The 17,369-nt window shown below is 40.5% G+C and overlaps 1 protein-coding gene across 2 annotated transcripts in view; it reads left to right on the forward strand.

The window, feature by feature from the left end:
* Positions 1-17,369, forward strand: part of SCUBE1 (signal peptide, CUB domain and EGF like domain containing 1) — a 196,158-nt gene that overhangs the window by 161,298 nt on the left and 17,491 nt on the right. For both annotated transcript variants that reach the window (XM_030959460.1, XM_030959461.1), the window contains 6 exons: positions 5,650-5,766; positions 7,726-7,848; positions 11,188-11,307; positions 12,370-12,462; positions 14,457-14,573; positions 16,264-16,422. In XM_030959460.1, the coding sequence (XP_030815320.1) occupies positions 5,650-5,766; positions 7,726-7,848; positions 11,188-11,307; positions 12,370-12,462; positions 14,457-14,573; positions 16,264-16,422 (729 nt within the window). The remainder of the gene's footprint in view (positions 1-5,649; positions 5,767-7,725; positions 7,849-11,187; positions 11,308-12,369; positions 12,463-14,456; positions 14,574-16,263; positions 16,423-17,369) is intronic.

A 17,369-nucleotide genomic window follows, 5' to 3' on the forward strand; every position in this document is an offset into this window, starting at 1 on the left:
ACACTGAGTCCACATCTGGCTTGGGGGTTAAAAATAAACCAGGGCTGTGTAAGATGGACAAAACAGAGCTACATCTTGTGGGCCTTTGCATGAGGAGAATGTGGCCTTGTTAAGAGATAACCCCAGTGCCCTGAGAGTGGCTTTGCTGTGCCCACTGCACTGGGACACCTGGGCCACTGCTCCCAGCCTGGGGCTCAACCCCCACCAACACCTGAATCTGAAAGCCACAGGTTCCTTGTGGTGGATATTCTCCATAGCAGCCTGGGCAGCAGTTATGAGATAGAAAAAAAATCTTTGCTGCCATAATCAAGGTATACCTAAGCTTACTGGGAGGATTGGGACTGTGTGGACTCACAGCTGTAATAGCACTTTAAAGTATTGTTGTAATATCAAAAATTACCATTTTTGACTGATCTACCAGCATTCAGGGTGTCATCAGTCACTTCTACTGACGAAGGAGTGGAGATAGATATATCCTTTTATTTTTATTGTACATTCAATTTCTCAGTAAAAAATATTTCTTTTCTGTTTTACTTATATTTGAAATAGTATATCTAAATTTAATTTATCGATTTTGCAAATATGCAGTTATCTAGTGCATACTTCATGTCTTGCCTCACCAAACGCAGACAAATCAAATTTTTTTTTGCTTACAGTGTCCAGGACCTTTACAGTCTGCACTCTGTTCCCCATGCCTGTTAAAGCTTTTGTTGACTGCCTTTGAGCCATTCCTGTCTTGTTCTCTGTAGCACAAACAGCACCACCAAATCTCTCCTTACTGGTTTTATTTTCAGATCAGGTGAAAAATACTCCAGGCTCAAGACTAAACTCTTTGGCAGTTATGATATATGACCTGTGTTTTGGAAGGAGGCTGCCAGTTTCATAATTTGACCTAGCTACTTAGTGTATGTCTCAAGAAAAGCTGTTGATATGACCATTAATTTTCTCTAAACAATTTCTTCACTTGTTCTTAATATTAACAAAATTACATCAAGGAAAACAGAGATGGGACAATCCTCATTTTTGAAGTAGATTCTTAATGTGAAATTGGGAAGCTGGGCATTGAATTCTTCAGTTCTGTAACCACAACCCTCAAATTCCACCTCTGTGCAAGTGAGTTTTGCATATGTGCGTTCTGTCAGGGAGTCACAGCAGTTCCTCCATCAGTCTGCAGTTCTAAAACACCTCTAAATCCAGCAGGATTTAGCAGTCTCACCTGGGTGTATTTGGTGCTGAGCTGCTTGTTTGTAATGCTAATGGGTTTTTTTGGAAATGTCCTGCTTTATGTTTTCATTTCCTGATCACTGGTTCCTTTTAATTACTCAGAAATTTATTTTAGAGCGAAGACAATCAGGAGTACAGGGTACCGTGTCTGAGGGTTGGAAGCAGAGTACAGAAAGGAGCCTTTCACTTCAGTGCTGCTGGTTGGAATCCAACCCAGGTCCAGGCTTAGCAAAAATCACTGCTGTGTGATGGCTTCTGGGTGCCCTGCACTCTACGTCCACAAATGAGTCAGTGTCCACATCATACAAACCACAGAACAATTGGTGCTACTGTAATTGGGAGTCTAGTGGCAGCACTAGTGGAAAGGGCAGGGACTTGAATGAGCATGGAAAACGAGCTGCTTTATTTCCTGCTCCCTCAGGTCACCTTTGAGACACATCTGTTTGAGGAAACTTAGAAGAAATTCGATCTCTGGTAGCTCCCTTTTGGAGATAGAAGAATTTACTTTGCAGTGCTGACAATCTGACACCCACTAAAAAACTTTACATTCAAGAAAAATAAAGATCATTATGGGATCGTTTAACATGGGAAAGCCTGAACTGAAAAAAAAAAAAAAAAGCTACATATGATTGAAAAATCAACAATAAAACCCAAATGCTGACTTGAAATAATAGGAACCTAGCCAAACTAATATTATTGAGCATGGCCACCACTGCCAAAAATTGCTTGCCTCAAAACCCCAGGGAAATCCTGCTCTTTTATTAAACCATTGAACAATCTCTTCTAGTTGAATCCATTCTAGGGAAAAATTAAGGAGTGTTTCCTCAAACATTCTCTTTGGAGGTGAGAACATGGATTGCTAGAAGAGATATTGGACTTTATTCAGCCTGAGATGATGCCTTGATGTCTTGGAAACAGGGACTGGAAGGAGAGCTGTCAGCAGCCCTGCCAGTGTGCCCATGAATCCCTGGTGGAGTCTGGAAAAGACCTTTGGAAGTCGCCTGCTCCAACCCCTGAACTTAGCACTTCCACTGGATCTGCTGTGAAGTAGGGAGCTCCTTTCTTAGATTTTATATGAATCATTAGTATTCCTAAAAAAATTGGCAGGAGACTAATCGTGTGCTACCAGCAGTGAATTTGGCCCCATAGTCCCTGTGAGCCTTGCACAGCTTAGCTGTGAAGACACCTCTTAATCTGCTGAAATGACACAGTCACCTATGCTGATTGCAGTGGTGAATGTGCCATGAATTTTTGCCTAGGTGAAATTTAAAAAATGTGTTTGATGTCAGATAAGTGCTTTAGCAAATCTGAAATGTTCGGAGACAGCTTGGACTGCATGTGAGTTTATGCCAAATGCGACCAAAAATAGAATACTAACTTCACCTTTAAGTTGAAGTTTCCCACTGCAGTACTTCAAAACCACAAGATTTTGACTTTTTATCTCAAAACAGTTTAGAAAATAAATTTTAATAACTTTAAATCATTTTAAGTGTACCTTAGACCCAGGAAGTTAATTTATAAGTATTTATTTTGGGGTGTGGGAGGGGGAAAACTCAGAGCAACACAATTCCTAAATGTTTGTGTGTTTGAGTGTGTACATGGCGGTAGGATCGTGACTGTAACCTGCCACATCTCTGCTTTTGTATTTTTTGACTTCTCTTAAATGGATGAGGCTACCAGATTTTGTAGAGTTGCTTGTACAAAGGAGACAGGGCTTAGATCCCCATGTTTGTTCTCTGTTCTTGTGGTAAAGCAGGATTTGAAACCCAGGGCAGTGAACATCAAATTCCCAACTCTGTGGTGTCTTGTGAGATACACCTGTGTCATGAGGGTGATGGGAAATAAGCACATCCTTTCAGGCTAAATATGGAGAGGTATTGTGAAGCACCACAGATGTGTGAGGGCCAGCTTCAAAGTTCCTGGGACCCTGGGGATAACATCATCCGGAGCACAGATTTCAGAGTTTAAAAAGAAAAAAAAAAGGGGGGGGGGAGGATTTCAGCATCCTGTATCACACCACCAGTTTCTTGTAATGAAGAGTATGTGGTGCATATTTTTGCCTTTTCTATGACAAGTGCTGAATTCCTCAGGGGGCTGGTGATTGTGCAGAAAGCTGGCTCCCTCCCTGCCTGCCTCAGTCGGGAGCAGCCGGGGCTGAGGCTCAGCCAGGGGAGCCTGCGCAGGGGCTTCCCTTGTTCCACAGGATGCTGAACTCAGCAGCCTGAGTGTCTGAGAGAGCAGCAGGAGGGGGCTGAGGGGTTTCAAGGGTGAAAAAGCTATGGAGCAGAAATGCATTTGGCCATCCTGAGTGCCTGGTACTTGGCAAGCAGTGGTCACGTCATCAGGCAGACTGTCCTTCCACGGGCAAAGGGGGAAGTGCATCCTTCTTAATGGGAAGAAAAACAAGCCATATGTGCAGCAACACACAGTTCTGCACGGGAAAGCATGCATAAACACTATGGACTAAACTAGTGCAGGATAAGATCACTGTTCAGAAATATGAAATTGGTTCTGAAAAAGAGACTCCCAAGGTAAGTCAGAGGCCAGAAAATGAACTGCTTTTGTAAATCTCCCACAATTCCATGTAGTGAACGAGGTTACACATGAATGAAACCATGATGTATGATTTGGCATCTTAAGCATTAAAAATCCTTTAAACTATAGCTGCAGTGTTCATTCCCAAATTATTTTACTTCGTGTATTTATTTAGAGAAAGCTGAAACAGTTTGCCATTTATGTGAATTCAAAAGCTGCACATTTCCAAGACTATAAAAGAAACCTTAAAAAGAAATTACTTTCAGAACTCAAATGATGATATTTAAAAATGGATTTAAAAATGCATTTAAAATTAAATAGGTGTAAGAAAGAGAAAAGCTCAGTTGTCATCTTTTTGTGATTTTATCATAGAAAGTGATTGTGATGCACAAACAAAACTGGACAGCACAGATTTCTGTTCATCATATTTATTTCATTTTATGTTATGCATTTGCCTGAACAGTTGCTTCCCACATTGTGAATTATCTTTTGTGTGAATGTTTTGAAACATTTAAAGTTGGAGGTCATATAAAAGATAGCTGTATGTATCATTCTAAATTTGTGCATAAACTCACACAGATTTGGGTTTGTGTACTCATACAGGAAATCTTAATTTTATAGTTCTGGAATGTAAGTATTTGTATTTATAATAACAGAATGAGACCTAGAATGCTTCCTGAAATGTCAAAACTTTGTAAATAATACTTGGATATAGGAATTTGGTTAGAATCTCCTGAAGTATGGTGAGTTTTCAAGTGTTTTCAAACACCAACAGCTTTCCAAGAATGTACAATATGAAAGTCTAAGTTACATTCTGTAATGGTGTTGCTCAGGTTTTGTTCTTAAAAACTAGCTCTAGAAAGTGTGGAAATTGTCGTAGGAATGCTATTGCTATTCCATTCATTTATAACTCAGGAACATTGGAGGAATGAGATTTGTTGAAATGACCACTCTCAAATAATGTCATTGTATTCAATTTTCTGACCTGTAAGCAGAAAAATTAATTACAGAAGATAATTTATTAAAAAAAAAAACAAACCAACAACAATAAAATTAACTCAAAAGTGTTATTTTGCAGAGATTGCTGTTTAAGGTACCTTTAATGTTTCCAGCAAGTCCATTCTGTCAGAGCTGCTGTCAGATCAACCTCCACAGCACCTGCTCAGCAAAGCCTTTGTACTGTCCTGGAAGCAACGTGCTCTCAGTTGCTTTTTTCATAGCCTGCTGCATGGAAGAGGCTGTGTAAGCCAGGGTTTCACATTACTGAGCAGTGATAATTACAGCTGCCTGGCTTTTTTTAAGGGGAAGAGGTCATATTTTCTTGAATTGGGTAGAATGTGGGCTTTGGGCTAACATTTTCAGCACTAGGTGCAGCCTGTCCATTCCTTATGAGGGGTTATTTATTCTCTGGCAGTATTTTGCGTACCCTCTCAAGTCTGTACAGTCTTGTAAGACAGAGCAGAAGTCTGGGAGCAGCTCCCTGTCCTCCTGGGCAGGATGTCAGCATATTGCTCAGTAAAAGAGGGAATTGCTTGATTCAACCTAAACCTTTTTTCCATTGTGCCACTAACTTCCCCAAAAGCTCCATACTTGCCCAGCCCTGCTGGGTCAGTGTGATCAGAAGTTAAAGGTTGCCATCTAATGGGGAACATACATAATACAATCTTCATCGGGTTTACCAAATTAGCTCTTCTTGTTCTTCTCCATGTACCTGTGAGTATTTTCTTTACAAGGCACTAGAGGAATGAGAATGATATTTTATTCAGATTTTACATGGGATGGTAAAGGATATTTTATCAGTGACAAGGCATTGCAACCCAGTGAGAAAATCCAGTCATTCAGTGTAACCTGATAAAATCTGATTTCTTAATGCTTTTTCTATTAATTCAGATATAGATGAGTGCTCCTTTGAACGGACCTGTGACCACACCTGTATCAACTACCCTGGAAGCTTTGAGTGTCTCTGCCACAAAGGCTACACCTTGTATGGACTGACACACTGTGGAGGTTTGGAAACTGAGTTTTGCTTACTTGTGTGTTCGTTTGCTTTGGGAACTGCTTACAGAGCCACTCATTCTTTTAGATTAAGGTTTTATAACTCAAGATGATAAAGACATAATGTTAAAATACACTTAAAATATCATGAGCTGGGTGCAACTAAAATTTCAGTATCTCAAATATGCTGAAGCATTCCCAAGAGAAAAACACCAATGAAAACCAATGTCCCACCATTTTTTGGTCAGAATTTCCACAGGACTGAAGTTACTCACTACTGCAGGGTGGCATCATATGATTGGCAACAAAGAGAATAGGGGGAATAAGTCAGTTTTGCAAAGTTTGCATATTTTGGCTCTGATGGCATTTGTCTTTAGCAGTCTGTGGCATAAACTGCCTCTGAAATGCATAACAGAAGGCTGTGGTGGATCTTCCTCCAATCTTCTGGGGACCCTGCTTTCAACCTTTTTGACATGACTGGAAAGAATTGGTGCTGTAATGTTTCATTATGTAGGAGAGGGATATTTTTGAAGCGCAGCATTACCACGGTGACCAAATTAGAGGTTCAGCTAATGTAGCAGAAACAAAGGCTGGCGCCTCACCTCTGAGGGCTGTGTTCACCTGATTTTGTAATGTCAACATGAGATACTGCTAATGGTATCTCTGCATGGCTTCTTTTTGGGGAGAAGAAAGTAGGCGGTGTATGCTGGTCTCTCTTTTGTGGAGGAGTATCACATGAATTCCTGATAAGAGTAGGGGCAGACTGGAAGAGAAATAAGAGTCCATCTAAGGAAGCAGTTTGGGAAAAGGTCCCACTTGAAAGCAGTTGTGAAAGCAAATTCAGTCTGAAAGTTTTTGGGACCTGTGTTATGTGAGGTATAGAGAGACTGATCTTCAGTTTCACTGTTAATTCCTTAATTACTTAATGCACTAATTTTGGGAAAGCCTCAAAGTTTGGGGTTCTGCCTCAGTCTTTAAATAACCTTCAGCCTCAGTTCAGTTTCAGTCTTTTCAGTAAGACTGAAGAAGGACCAAAACTCTCACTGGAAATACTCGGTGCTGAACTTTGAGCAAAAACATAACTGGATCCAAACCTCCTGCTTTTTTCCATTATGAGCAGATGAAAAATCACAACTCTGAATCCAGACTTGTCCAGGTCCCAAGTTTTACCACCTAGGCCTGTCATTAGTTTTAGTCCTTGTATGCTTAATTTTGAGATCTGCCAGTGAGCCAGAGCATCAGGAATTCTGTGTGTCTCCTGTTGATTTGGTGTCATTTCAGCTCATTAAATAAATAAATGTTCTTTCTGGTGGTGGAAAGAGAGGAGATGAGATTGACCTTGTTGGCATGAGTATATGAATGCATGGACTAAAAAAGATACATTTCATACTGGCTAAATACTTTTCTAATGTATCAAAAGTCAAAATATTTTCTGTGGAATATCAGTGATAACATACATAACTTCTTCACCTTCTTTCAAACTTTACCTTTTATTTTTATTCAAGTCTAAACTACCCTTTAACTGCTTAGTTTCTTTCGAAAGCATCATTTCCTCCTTCACCTGAACTTCTAAAAGAAACTCTGGGAATCACTGTGGAGAATTTACCTCCTTGTTTTGCTGAAGCGATGTAATCTCACAGAGGTTTATGCCATTTTTCTGTGTTGTCCATTATTGTCCAGATGCTGCAGACACTTTTGAGCATGTTTTGTATCCAGGAATTTCAGTGTAACTGGTCCTGGCAGGTAAACTGTATCAAATGCATAAATCCTTGGAAGAGTAAGAGCTGTACAGTTTAAGGACAAATACATGCAATATGCACTACAGTTGTTTGGCACTGTCTTTATACATGTTTATATGGGCTCCAATGTAAAAGATGCAGTAGAAATAGGTTTCCTTATGCAAGTCGTGTCCTAATGTACAGTATATGTGTATACACATGGTTAAGACTCTTCACAACTTTGTGTTTTCAGATATTGATGAATGCAGCATCAGCAATGGTAGCTGTGACTTTGGGTGTCTTAATACCATGGGGAGCTATGAGTGTGTCTGCCCACCAGGAAAGAAACTGCACTGGAATAAAAAGGACTGTGTTGGTAAGTGTGGAAGTGTGACTCAGAGGTGTCTGTGGTGAATGTGTTCTCCAGGAGGGTGCAAAAGCCCATGGTTTTGTTTTAGAGAGGCTGCATTTTCACAGTCTAGATCCCCAAATTCATTTTATAAACTCAGATACACCTGATCCCGTGGAGCTCCATGGGCTAGGATACAATTCTAGGTCGATTAGCAAATGAGCAATATGTTAGATTTTATTTGTGTGGAATGTTTTTTTAAAGTTTATGAATCCATTCACATAAATCTAAGTATATTGTTGTTATTATTATTATCATCATCATCATCATCATCTTAGATATTTTATACTTTTGTCCTTAATTTGCCCTCTTCCCATCTCTGTAATGTCAGCTATAACTATTTACCTCTAACACTAATTTAGTATATTCAAAATACTTAACTGTTTACAAGTGGGACATGGTAGGATATAATACCTACATTCACAGAACCACACCCCAATTTTTCAAGTTATCTCTGAAGAAGTCCTGCTTCATATAAAGTACTGACTTTATACTAGCTGTGTCAAAATTATTAATCAAAATGAACACAAGTCCTGAGACCAGAAAAATTTGGTACTTGCTGCTAGTGCCACTTTGTGGCAGACCTGAATTTCTGTATCCTTTAAAGAGATAACTTATTTTTCTGGAGTCTTATGTGAAGCACAGCAAATCTCGATCATGGCTACAGCCAAAGTATTTTCTGTGAGATTTTAATTCTGATTTTTTATTTTTAATGAGAATAGCATACCTGGGGTTTTTCATGGCCACATTTTTTAGACACAAATAACTTCTCGTAGGCACATCTGGGGATGATACCTAATACCTAATTGGGAGCAAGACAGAACAAGAAAAAGGGGGATCTCCCTTCAGGGAATCTCTGCACATACTGAGAGAAAGCACTGCTTAATCTGGAGCAGAGAGTACTGCACTGGCCTCATGTGATCATGCAGTTGTGGCATTTTTTACATGGGTACAGCAGTATAGAAAGCACTTTATAACCGAGGTGGGGTGGGGGGTGAGAGCCTCAAGCTGAATTCCAGCCTTTGCCTCCATGTTCTTCCTAAGCACAATTAAGTGCTTCACTTTCCTGCTTACCTGGCTATTACCTTCCCTGCTATGTAGAGAACTAAAGATTGTGACAGCAAGAAATCGCTCACTGTGGTTTTTAGTTATCCACTAGGTCTCCCTTGCCATATACCAGTAATCCTCTGGGAAGGATTTTGTAAGTTAGCAGCTGGGACTAAAATTTTTGGAGGTCTGCTATGAAGTTAGACTACTTGTGCTATATTCCCTCTCAGCCTACGAAGAATGTTGCTGTATTGAAAATATTCTCCTGCTTGTAAATTTCTCCTCCTTATTTATAATGCTCAGCTGGAAGATGGAAATAGAACACCCTTGTCTGTTGATACACACTCTAGTTGTTGGTGACTTCTAGTGAGGCTTAAAATGATCATCACCTCCCTGCTGATCACCTGCCTTTATTACCAACATTTTTGAGAGGAAACTATATTCTAAATTGTTACAAAAGCACAATAAAAAGTGGAAGAATTATATTTAGTGATCCTGAATACCACGTGATTTGGAGACATTTGCAGTAACAAAACCCTCTTTTGCTCAGCAGTGGCACTTTGTGTTTTGTTACCTCCTCAGTCCAAGGAAATAGTTTTCTTAAAGATATCATCAGAGCAACATAGAAGCCTTAGGAGGGAGATAAGTGAAGGATGGTTATTCCCATATCTGAGATGTGAACATCAGGCATGTTTATGGGACTTGTATATATTTATATTTAATGACCAGTGAGGCCAGGAATACAAACCAGCTGGAGGCTGCTGGGACTCTTCCTCTGCACTCAAGCCAAGCCAGGCAACACTCATTCCAGTTACTGCTTGGAACTGCTTGGTTTCATGATGGCTTTCCTGGGCTTTTGCCAAGGCCTGGTAGACCCAAAACAGTCTAGCTACTACAGCTCTGGTGTCAGAAGCAGCCCCTACCTCAGTGTGGTCTGCTGGCAAGCTGACAGGTAGGAAGAAAGACATTTACAGTACTACAGTCAGCAGTGAGAAGAACAAATGTCAGCCAAACCTGTCTTGTAAGGTGAGCAGGTTTGGAAGAAGTAGCAAGAAACAGTTGGAGAAAAATCATGTATCTGAAACAGCATTTCTATGGGGCTGAAGCAAGAACTGCCCTACAGCCACTTGGCTGAGATTTAAGTAGCTGCTTGAAGAGGTGCCCAGCTGCACTTGGTCAGCAGACAGTGCAGAGGGGAACCCTCTGGGGAAAGGAGGGAAGCAGTGAGGCTTCCTCCCTGTCAGAAGTGATGGCATGTGCCAGCTGCAACCAAGAATGAGCCTTGTCATTTGTGAGGGAAAAGATGTACTTAAGTAACACTTCAATCCAAAGGAGTGGCAAATTAAAATAAATGGAGGTTTATGGTTATCAGTGTCATTCCATCTTCTCAAAGTGAACTCAGAGTGAAACACAGAGACTGCTCCAACAATTAACAACAACTTCATGTGTCTTCAGCTGAAACACAAGCACTGCCTTACCCAAGTGTGAAGAGTCACTTGTGAGACCTGCAGGGTGCTCTGTCTTTATCCTGCCATGAAGCCAAAAGGAGAAGCTAGATTTTTCTTTCACATGAGCTGCAATGTGCCTCATGCTGTAGGCGCTGATGAGAAATGGCTCTGTGATCTCTGTGTGTGGCACAGGGTCCCTTCTAGCACTGTTTGAGGCATTTCAGCAGTGTCTGAAAGGGCCAGCAGGACTATCCATCTCCATCCTAGCATCTGCTGCCTCACCTCTGCCTGGCTGGGAAGTTTTCTAGCTCCAGAAGCTAGAGCGTAGAGCTAAAGTTAAAAAGTCAGTGGGAGATACAGAATTAAAAATATCATTTTAGTGGTCATCTAAGTAAACAGACCACTGTGCACAGTGTGTAGTTGATCTGTTAAATCAGAGAGCTGTGCCTCCAAATCAGAGAAAGGACCTCTCAGGTGATTAGTGTTACCTATTGCTTCTGAGATCAAGATGAGCACACAGAATTGTGCTCATAGAGCACAAAGATCCCAGCGTGGAGGATAGGAGATAAAGGCTGATGTAGAGTTTAGGTCTAAAAATGTGAAGGGAGTTTCATTTTCAAGCATGAGCTCAACATCCCAATCCAAATGCTCTCCCTTATGAGATACATGCTTATTTCACAAACAGTTGTATCTGTCATTATGGTTTTCGCCACTTCCTGCCTTTTCTCACCATTGTATCCAAGTGTGCACACAAGGTGCTGGGTTGGGCAGTGTCCAATTGTTTTACATTTCTTTTTTTTTTTCTCCTCAGAGATGGTGAAATGTCTCCCAAATGCCAAACCAGCTCCCAAGGCTCAGCTAGTGTGCAGTAAGACAGGAGGCATAGAGAGCTGCTTCCTGTCATGCCCATCCAATACTCTTTTTGTTCCAGGTTTGTGCAAATTATTTGTCCTCTTCATCTAGGATGTGACTTGTTGACTTTTCTCTCTTAATGCATTCATGATTCTTGCATTCATTTTTTCTAATGGACAACAGTAAATGAGCAAAACCTCGTTATAAATTAAATCAAGAAGAGCTGGTTGTCAATTCCACATGAGAAGTTTTGTCCTTCATTGTTTAATTTGAGACGTCAGTTGAGAGGGTGGGAAAATTCTAACAAAAAGTTTGTATTAAAAAATAACAGGAATTCACTGAAATCAACTGTTCGTTTTTGCCTTCCCTTTTGCCACAGCAATTCAATTTATAACAATTTTTTTCTGCACCATCCTGGTTAACATGGGCACATCTCTCAGTCCAGCTGAGTGTTATTTATAAAAAATTGGGCATTTCATTCCCCTCCCTCTTTTTATTTTTCACCATTTGCTACTGGTAGTTTTCATCTTCACATTTTTGCAGGGAAGAAGGAGGGGATTGCTACTCCTTTTTCATAGATCTTCTAGCACAGGATTATTTTTGGGTGTCTACTTTTCACATTTAGCCTTGGCATTATATGCAGTCAAGCTAACATTTTATTCACATTTTATTACCAGTTTAGGAGATATTAGTGGAACTGTGCATTTCTCTAATTGTAAGCACCAAGACAGAGTTTTATCTCTGTAATATGTAAACACTGTTATGGTTCTAAGCACACCATTTCTGTTTCTGCCAATAAGTTCTGTTGGAGCCTGAAGCTAAAATTATTATGAAAATACATGGCTTATTTTCTAAATTACAGGGAAGCAGAAGGACTTTGCCATGGACAAACACAAAATATTTTTTACTTGTGCACACCTAACCTTGTGCCAAATCACTTATGAAATATATCATTCCAGTGCTAGAAGAAACAAACCTTGCCATCAACACTGTGGTGTTGAAGGCTTTTAGCAAAGTATGTCAGCCACTTAAAATCCAAGTTCAGCACTTAAAATATCTTGTCATTTAGCAGCTCTGAGAAGCTGAAGCCTCGAGTTTGGTGAGGCTGTTGCCCATGTGCTGACTGTGTTCTGTCCCCCAGACTCGGAGAACAGCTACACACTGAGCTGCGGCGTCCCTGTGCAGCATGGCAAGGTACAGCCCAGGCGCAACTCCACCCTGCCCAGCTGCTCAGGTGGGTCTGCCCTGCTTGCTCCCCTGTCCTGGGCCCCAGAGGGAGGGCATGGAGCTCGGGGATTGCAGGACATCAGGCTCGTTCCTAGGTAAGACAAGGGTTAAGGTGTTGTCTAATAACAGAAGGAAAAGCCTTGCGACAGCGTTGAAGCAGTGTAAGATAAAAAAGTAATTCTTGGGGAAGGTAAAAAAGTAATTCTTCAGTAAAAGCTTTCAGGTGCACAAAATGTGATTCTATGCACACGTGGCACAGGATTTCTGTAATTCTGTAAGGTTAATTAATTAGGATATCTGGCTGGGACATCCAATAGGAAATCAGTTACCCCAGTAACCCACCCGTGGGTCAGCCCCCCTGGGGCTTCTTTGCTCTCTTCTCTTGTTATGTCTCTTAAGTTCTGGTAGAAAAGAAGATGTCCTTGTCAGGAATTCTCTTCTTAAGAATAAGGCTAAACAGAATTCCAAGTATGTATTAGTAGGGTTAGCTTATTATTCTAAAGTCTAAGAGAAAAGGTAGGAAAAATACCAGGAGTTATATAACCATGTCTTAACGGTCTACAAAGCTACAAATATGTTGAAAATTTATAAAAAGCAAAAATCTAGAGGCATCAAAGGTAGCCAATGCTCCCTTATGCACACACTCCTTTTCTGCAGCTTCTCCTTGAGGGTGGGGTGTGTGGAGCTGCAGCATTCTGGTATGGGTCAGTGTGGGAGTGCTGCAGGTTTGAGATATGTTCAATAAGGACTAATATTTAGAATTATTTGCTTTCCATAGTCTAGCAAGGCAATAGTGAGCATATCAAAACTGGACTTTTTCCCAGGCTAGGGAGTGAGCCAGAGGGACCCAGCAGTAGCACAAGGGTGGGTTCCAGCCCTCCCCTGCAAAGCCCTTCCACAGGAGCATAGCCTCTCCTACTGCAAGGGTAAAAGGTTATCCCCCCATAAAAAGGTTATGAGACTTCTGTGAGAAAATACTGCATTTCATGCATCTTTTTCTCAAAAAAGGCTGGACTGTTTTTGCAGAGACATTTGAAATGTTTATGAAAGTTGATAGCAAAAAAAAAAAGAAAGAAATACCCACAAAAACTTGAAGCCTGGCAAAAATAGAAACAGCTGAAACAACATCCAACAGTAGGAAGAGTCAGCCCACCTTACACATACCTGCTGAACTTGTCTCCCATTTTCCAGTTCTCCATGTGTTTCTTATATATCTGGGCTGTGCTGGGAGGTACAGTGCTGTGGAGTGACACAGCCTGGCAGCAGATGTGCCTGCTTGTGGCACAGGATCAGGCCACCTCTAAAGTCCTGCCTCAGCAAAGCCCTACCAAGGAAAGAGGGACCCACGCTGTGGCATCACCTGGGACCACCCTCCACCTTCTGCAGGGCCAGCAGGCATCCCAAAGCAGCTGGCAGGTGACAGCCAGGCCAGTCTTTTACTCCAGGGACTTCGTGAGGAAATCAGCCAGCAGCTCCATTTTCTACTCATTGCATGACTGTATAGCAGCCTTTAGAACAAGACTGTGAAACCTGCCTTGAGTTTAAAGCTAAGGGACAAAGCATGCAAGCCACAGACTGCAATAGAGGCAGCTCCTTTGGATGGTTTTCAATTGCCAACAGCACAGCTCCACTAAATTAACCTTACTGGCACTAGCAGGAGCAGAACTACAAGTAACATTGGAATTCACAGAGAGCCCAGAAAAAAAAAAATAAAGGTAGGAATTAATCTTTCTCATAGTAAAAGACAAATTCACCCAAAATCTGAGAAGATGTGCAGAGCAAGCGTGGTACTAGCACATTCATTGACCTGGTTGGGCCCAAGGGTAGGTACTCACTTGAAAATTGAACTTGTGGAAATGGACCCCTTTGTACAAGCTGTGTAATTCTTGGGCTGCCTCTTCTCTAAGTCACAAGAAATCTTTTGAGACTGTTTTTAAAAATAAGTTCCAGATCTCGTTTCATTTCTGTCCTAATGGTAGCTTTTTTACTTTACATCAACAGATTCCCTAGCCCCTCCAATCAAGCAGAAAGCTCGTTTTAAAATCAAAGATGCAAAATGCCATTTACGGCCTCGCAGCAAAGAAAAAACAAAAGATTCTGGGAAGCAGGCTGTTTCAGGTAGGTGGTTTCTTCCAGCATGTAAATGGCACTTTAATTTTGTTTGTTTGTTTGTTTTCGCGTTCATTTACATGCTTTGTTTTCATGCTGCAGACAGGGAAAAAATCAATTGTTTACATATTTGGTCTGAATTTAAGTTAAGGCCAAGATTCCCACTGTGGCTGAACAGTGCCTTGGGTTTGGATCTTGGATGCTGAAAATCTCACCAGTTGCTTTGAAAAATCTATGTTCAAAAGTACATGAGTTGGGAATGAAGCTGATCCTTTTTCTGGCCTTGATAATGGCACAAATACCCTGAGACAAAAAGCTGTGACTAATGCAAAGTTGTGTGAAACTGTGTCAGTTTGGTTTGGTTTGGTTTGGTTTGGTTTGGTTTGGTTTGGTTTGGTTTTCCCAAATGAGGTTTTTAAAAGAAAAGAAAAGCTATTATTTGTTTGGTTTATGCTGGATTAGTAACCTATTGTAGCACCAAAGACAACCCCTAAGAAGGAAGGTTATTATGAAAATCTGATGTTACACAGCCTTAGATCTTTTGTTATGAAAGAGTGAGCAATTATGATGTTAGAAAAAAATATTTAGAAGATTTAGGTGTCATTACCAAAAATGTGGTATTAAAAAAGTTAAATTGCTACTTAAAACAACTTAGCAGCTTACACCAAACATCTACTGGTGATACATTCTCTGTTATGAATTTGTCTTACTACCACTTTCACTAGCAAGTGAGAAATCTTACTTGACCCCTGAACAGAGAAGAGTAAAAATACCTATTTTTTTAAGAAGTGAATAATTTACAGATTTTATTTTTAAAATTTAGACTTACATTTCATCTTTACCCCGCAATCTACACTTTTGTATCTCTCATTTTACGAGTATTGACTTAAGTCTTAGTCATCAAGATGCTTACCCTGTGAATGAATAAGATGTGATTATCAGACTCGTTTTTAAACTCATAGAAGTTGAATTTTTTGGTCCATACAATCACTATGGGAATGTGTTTCTTGGATGCATTTCCTTGTCCTTTGCTTACTTTGCTTTGTGTTTGTTATGTCATCTGAACCTCTAACAATGAGATTACATAGTGTAACCACACCCTTGGAATGAAATCCTTGTGGTGTCTTGAGTGCTACAAACTTCTCTGTCTTCCCTGACCTGGAAGGTTCATCACCTGTGGCAAACTATGATTCCTGCTCAGCTAAAACCTTCCAATACATTTTCATAACCTCACAATCAAAGCCTTTTAAAGTTTTGCTATCTGATGATTGTCACTTCTGAAAGAGATGGAATACCCACTGATAGTTTTTAGAGTCCCAGGCCTGACATTCTCACAGATTTATGAAATTGACTCTCTTGCTTTGTTCAGCCATCAAATATAGTTTACAGTGTTTGATGATTTAAAATAATTTCTGTAAAGAGCTTTCTAATCCTTATGCAGAAAAGGGCTGGGCAGTTTTAAGCATTGGAGGCACCACTGTGCAGCTGAGCATCACCAGGCTGTGCTTTTGCCTTCTGCATTCATAGCAAAATGAGCAATCCCAGCACTGCCTGGAGAAGGAGGTGTCTCACAACACACAGGAAAGATTATGAAGCCCATCACTGCCTTCATGATAACCCAGTGAGATATCACTTGTTAGCCTGTCACGTGCGACTTTGCTACTTGATTTCTTCCCTGTGTTTCTTCTCTCACGCAAAGGAGGTCAGTTCCCCTGTACAGACAACTGCCAGGTGACCTTTGTGAACCTCAAGTGCGATTCCTCCAAGAAAAAACGCCGAGGCCGCAAGTCACCATCAAAAGAAGTGTCCCATATCACTGCAGAGTTTGAAGTGGAGATGAAGTCTGAAGAAGTCTCAGGTTTGTGAAAGATTGGTCTGTGGAGAGAAATCAGAATTTAGTTCCTCAGGGTGTTATTAAAATCTCTTTGATGTTATTTCATCAAGCTGCCATGAACACCTTTTAGCACAACACCTTGTTCAACAACCTCTCCAAATTCAAAGTCTCAGAGCTTTAATTGAAAAGAGCCAGGGATGAAATTAAGCCAAAGGAACAAAAACTGAACCTGCATCAAAATTCCTTCAAGGCCTTGACTTAAGACATGTGCTTTAATCCAGTGTGATTTCTTTAAACAGCAGAAGTGCTAATCGATGTACAGGGAACATAAAGATTAGGTAGAAGTTCTGCAAAAATTATTATAAAAATATCCTCCAAAATGTAAGTTGCTGAATATTTACTCTGCAAAGCAGAGAGTTTTATCACATAGTTGAAAAATTCATGTTTTCTTACCAAACTTTGGAATAAAACTAATTGCCTCAAGTTATAAATGAGATGGAATATTGTGTTATAAATTCCATCTTTATAGGACTGAATCCTATAAAGATGTCAGTCTTCAAAGGCAGATTTCTTAACCTTGAGGGGCACCTCATTAGTCAAGTGATTCAAACAGCAGTTGTGCCTGAAAACACCTTTCTTTTTGTCACTAAAACAAAGGTGTTTTGGTCAGGGAAGTGGCAGGAGTTCCTAATCAACTGAGAAAAGCATGGGCAGAGAAAATTCAGGAGCATTAATGGTGGCAGACTGAACACACACCTGGAAGGAGAGCACATTGGGATTGATGCTTTCTGCAGCACTCAGTGTGCATTTGCAGGCCATGGAACTGCACCATGGACCTCAGGATACTGTCCTGTCCCTTTGAAAGGCCTGATATTGAATACAGTGAGCTGCTGCTTCAATTTATATGGACAAGACAGTGAAACAAACAGAGGTGTCATAGTGCAATGCAGGCTAAACTTTTTGTTAAGTAC

The sequence above is a fragment of the Camarhynchus parvulus genome, chromosome 1A (genome assembly GCF_901933205.1).
Source record: "Camarhynchus parvulus chromosome 1A, STF_HiC, whole genome shotgun sequence".
NCBI classification, from domain to species: domain Eukaryota; kingdom Metazoa; phylum Chordata; class Aves; order Passeriformes; family Thraupidae; genus Camarhynchus; species Camarhynchus parvulus.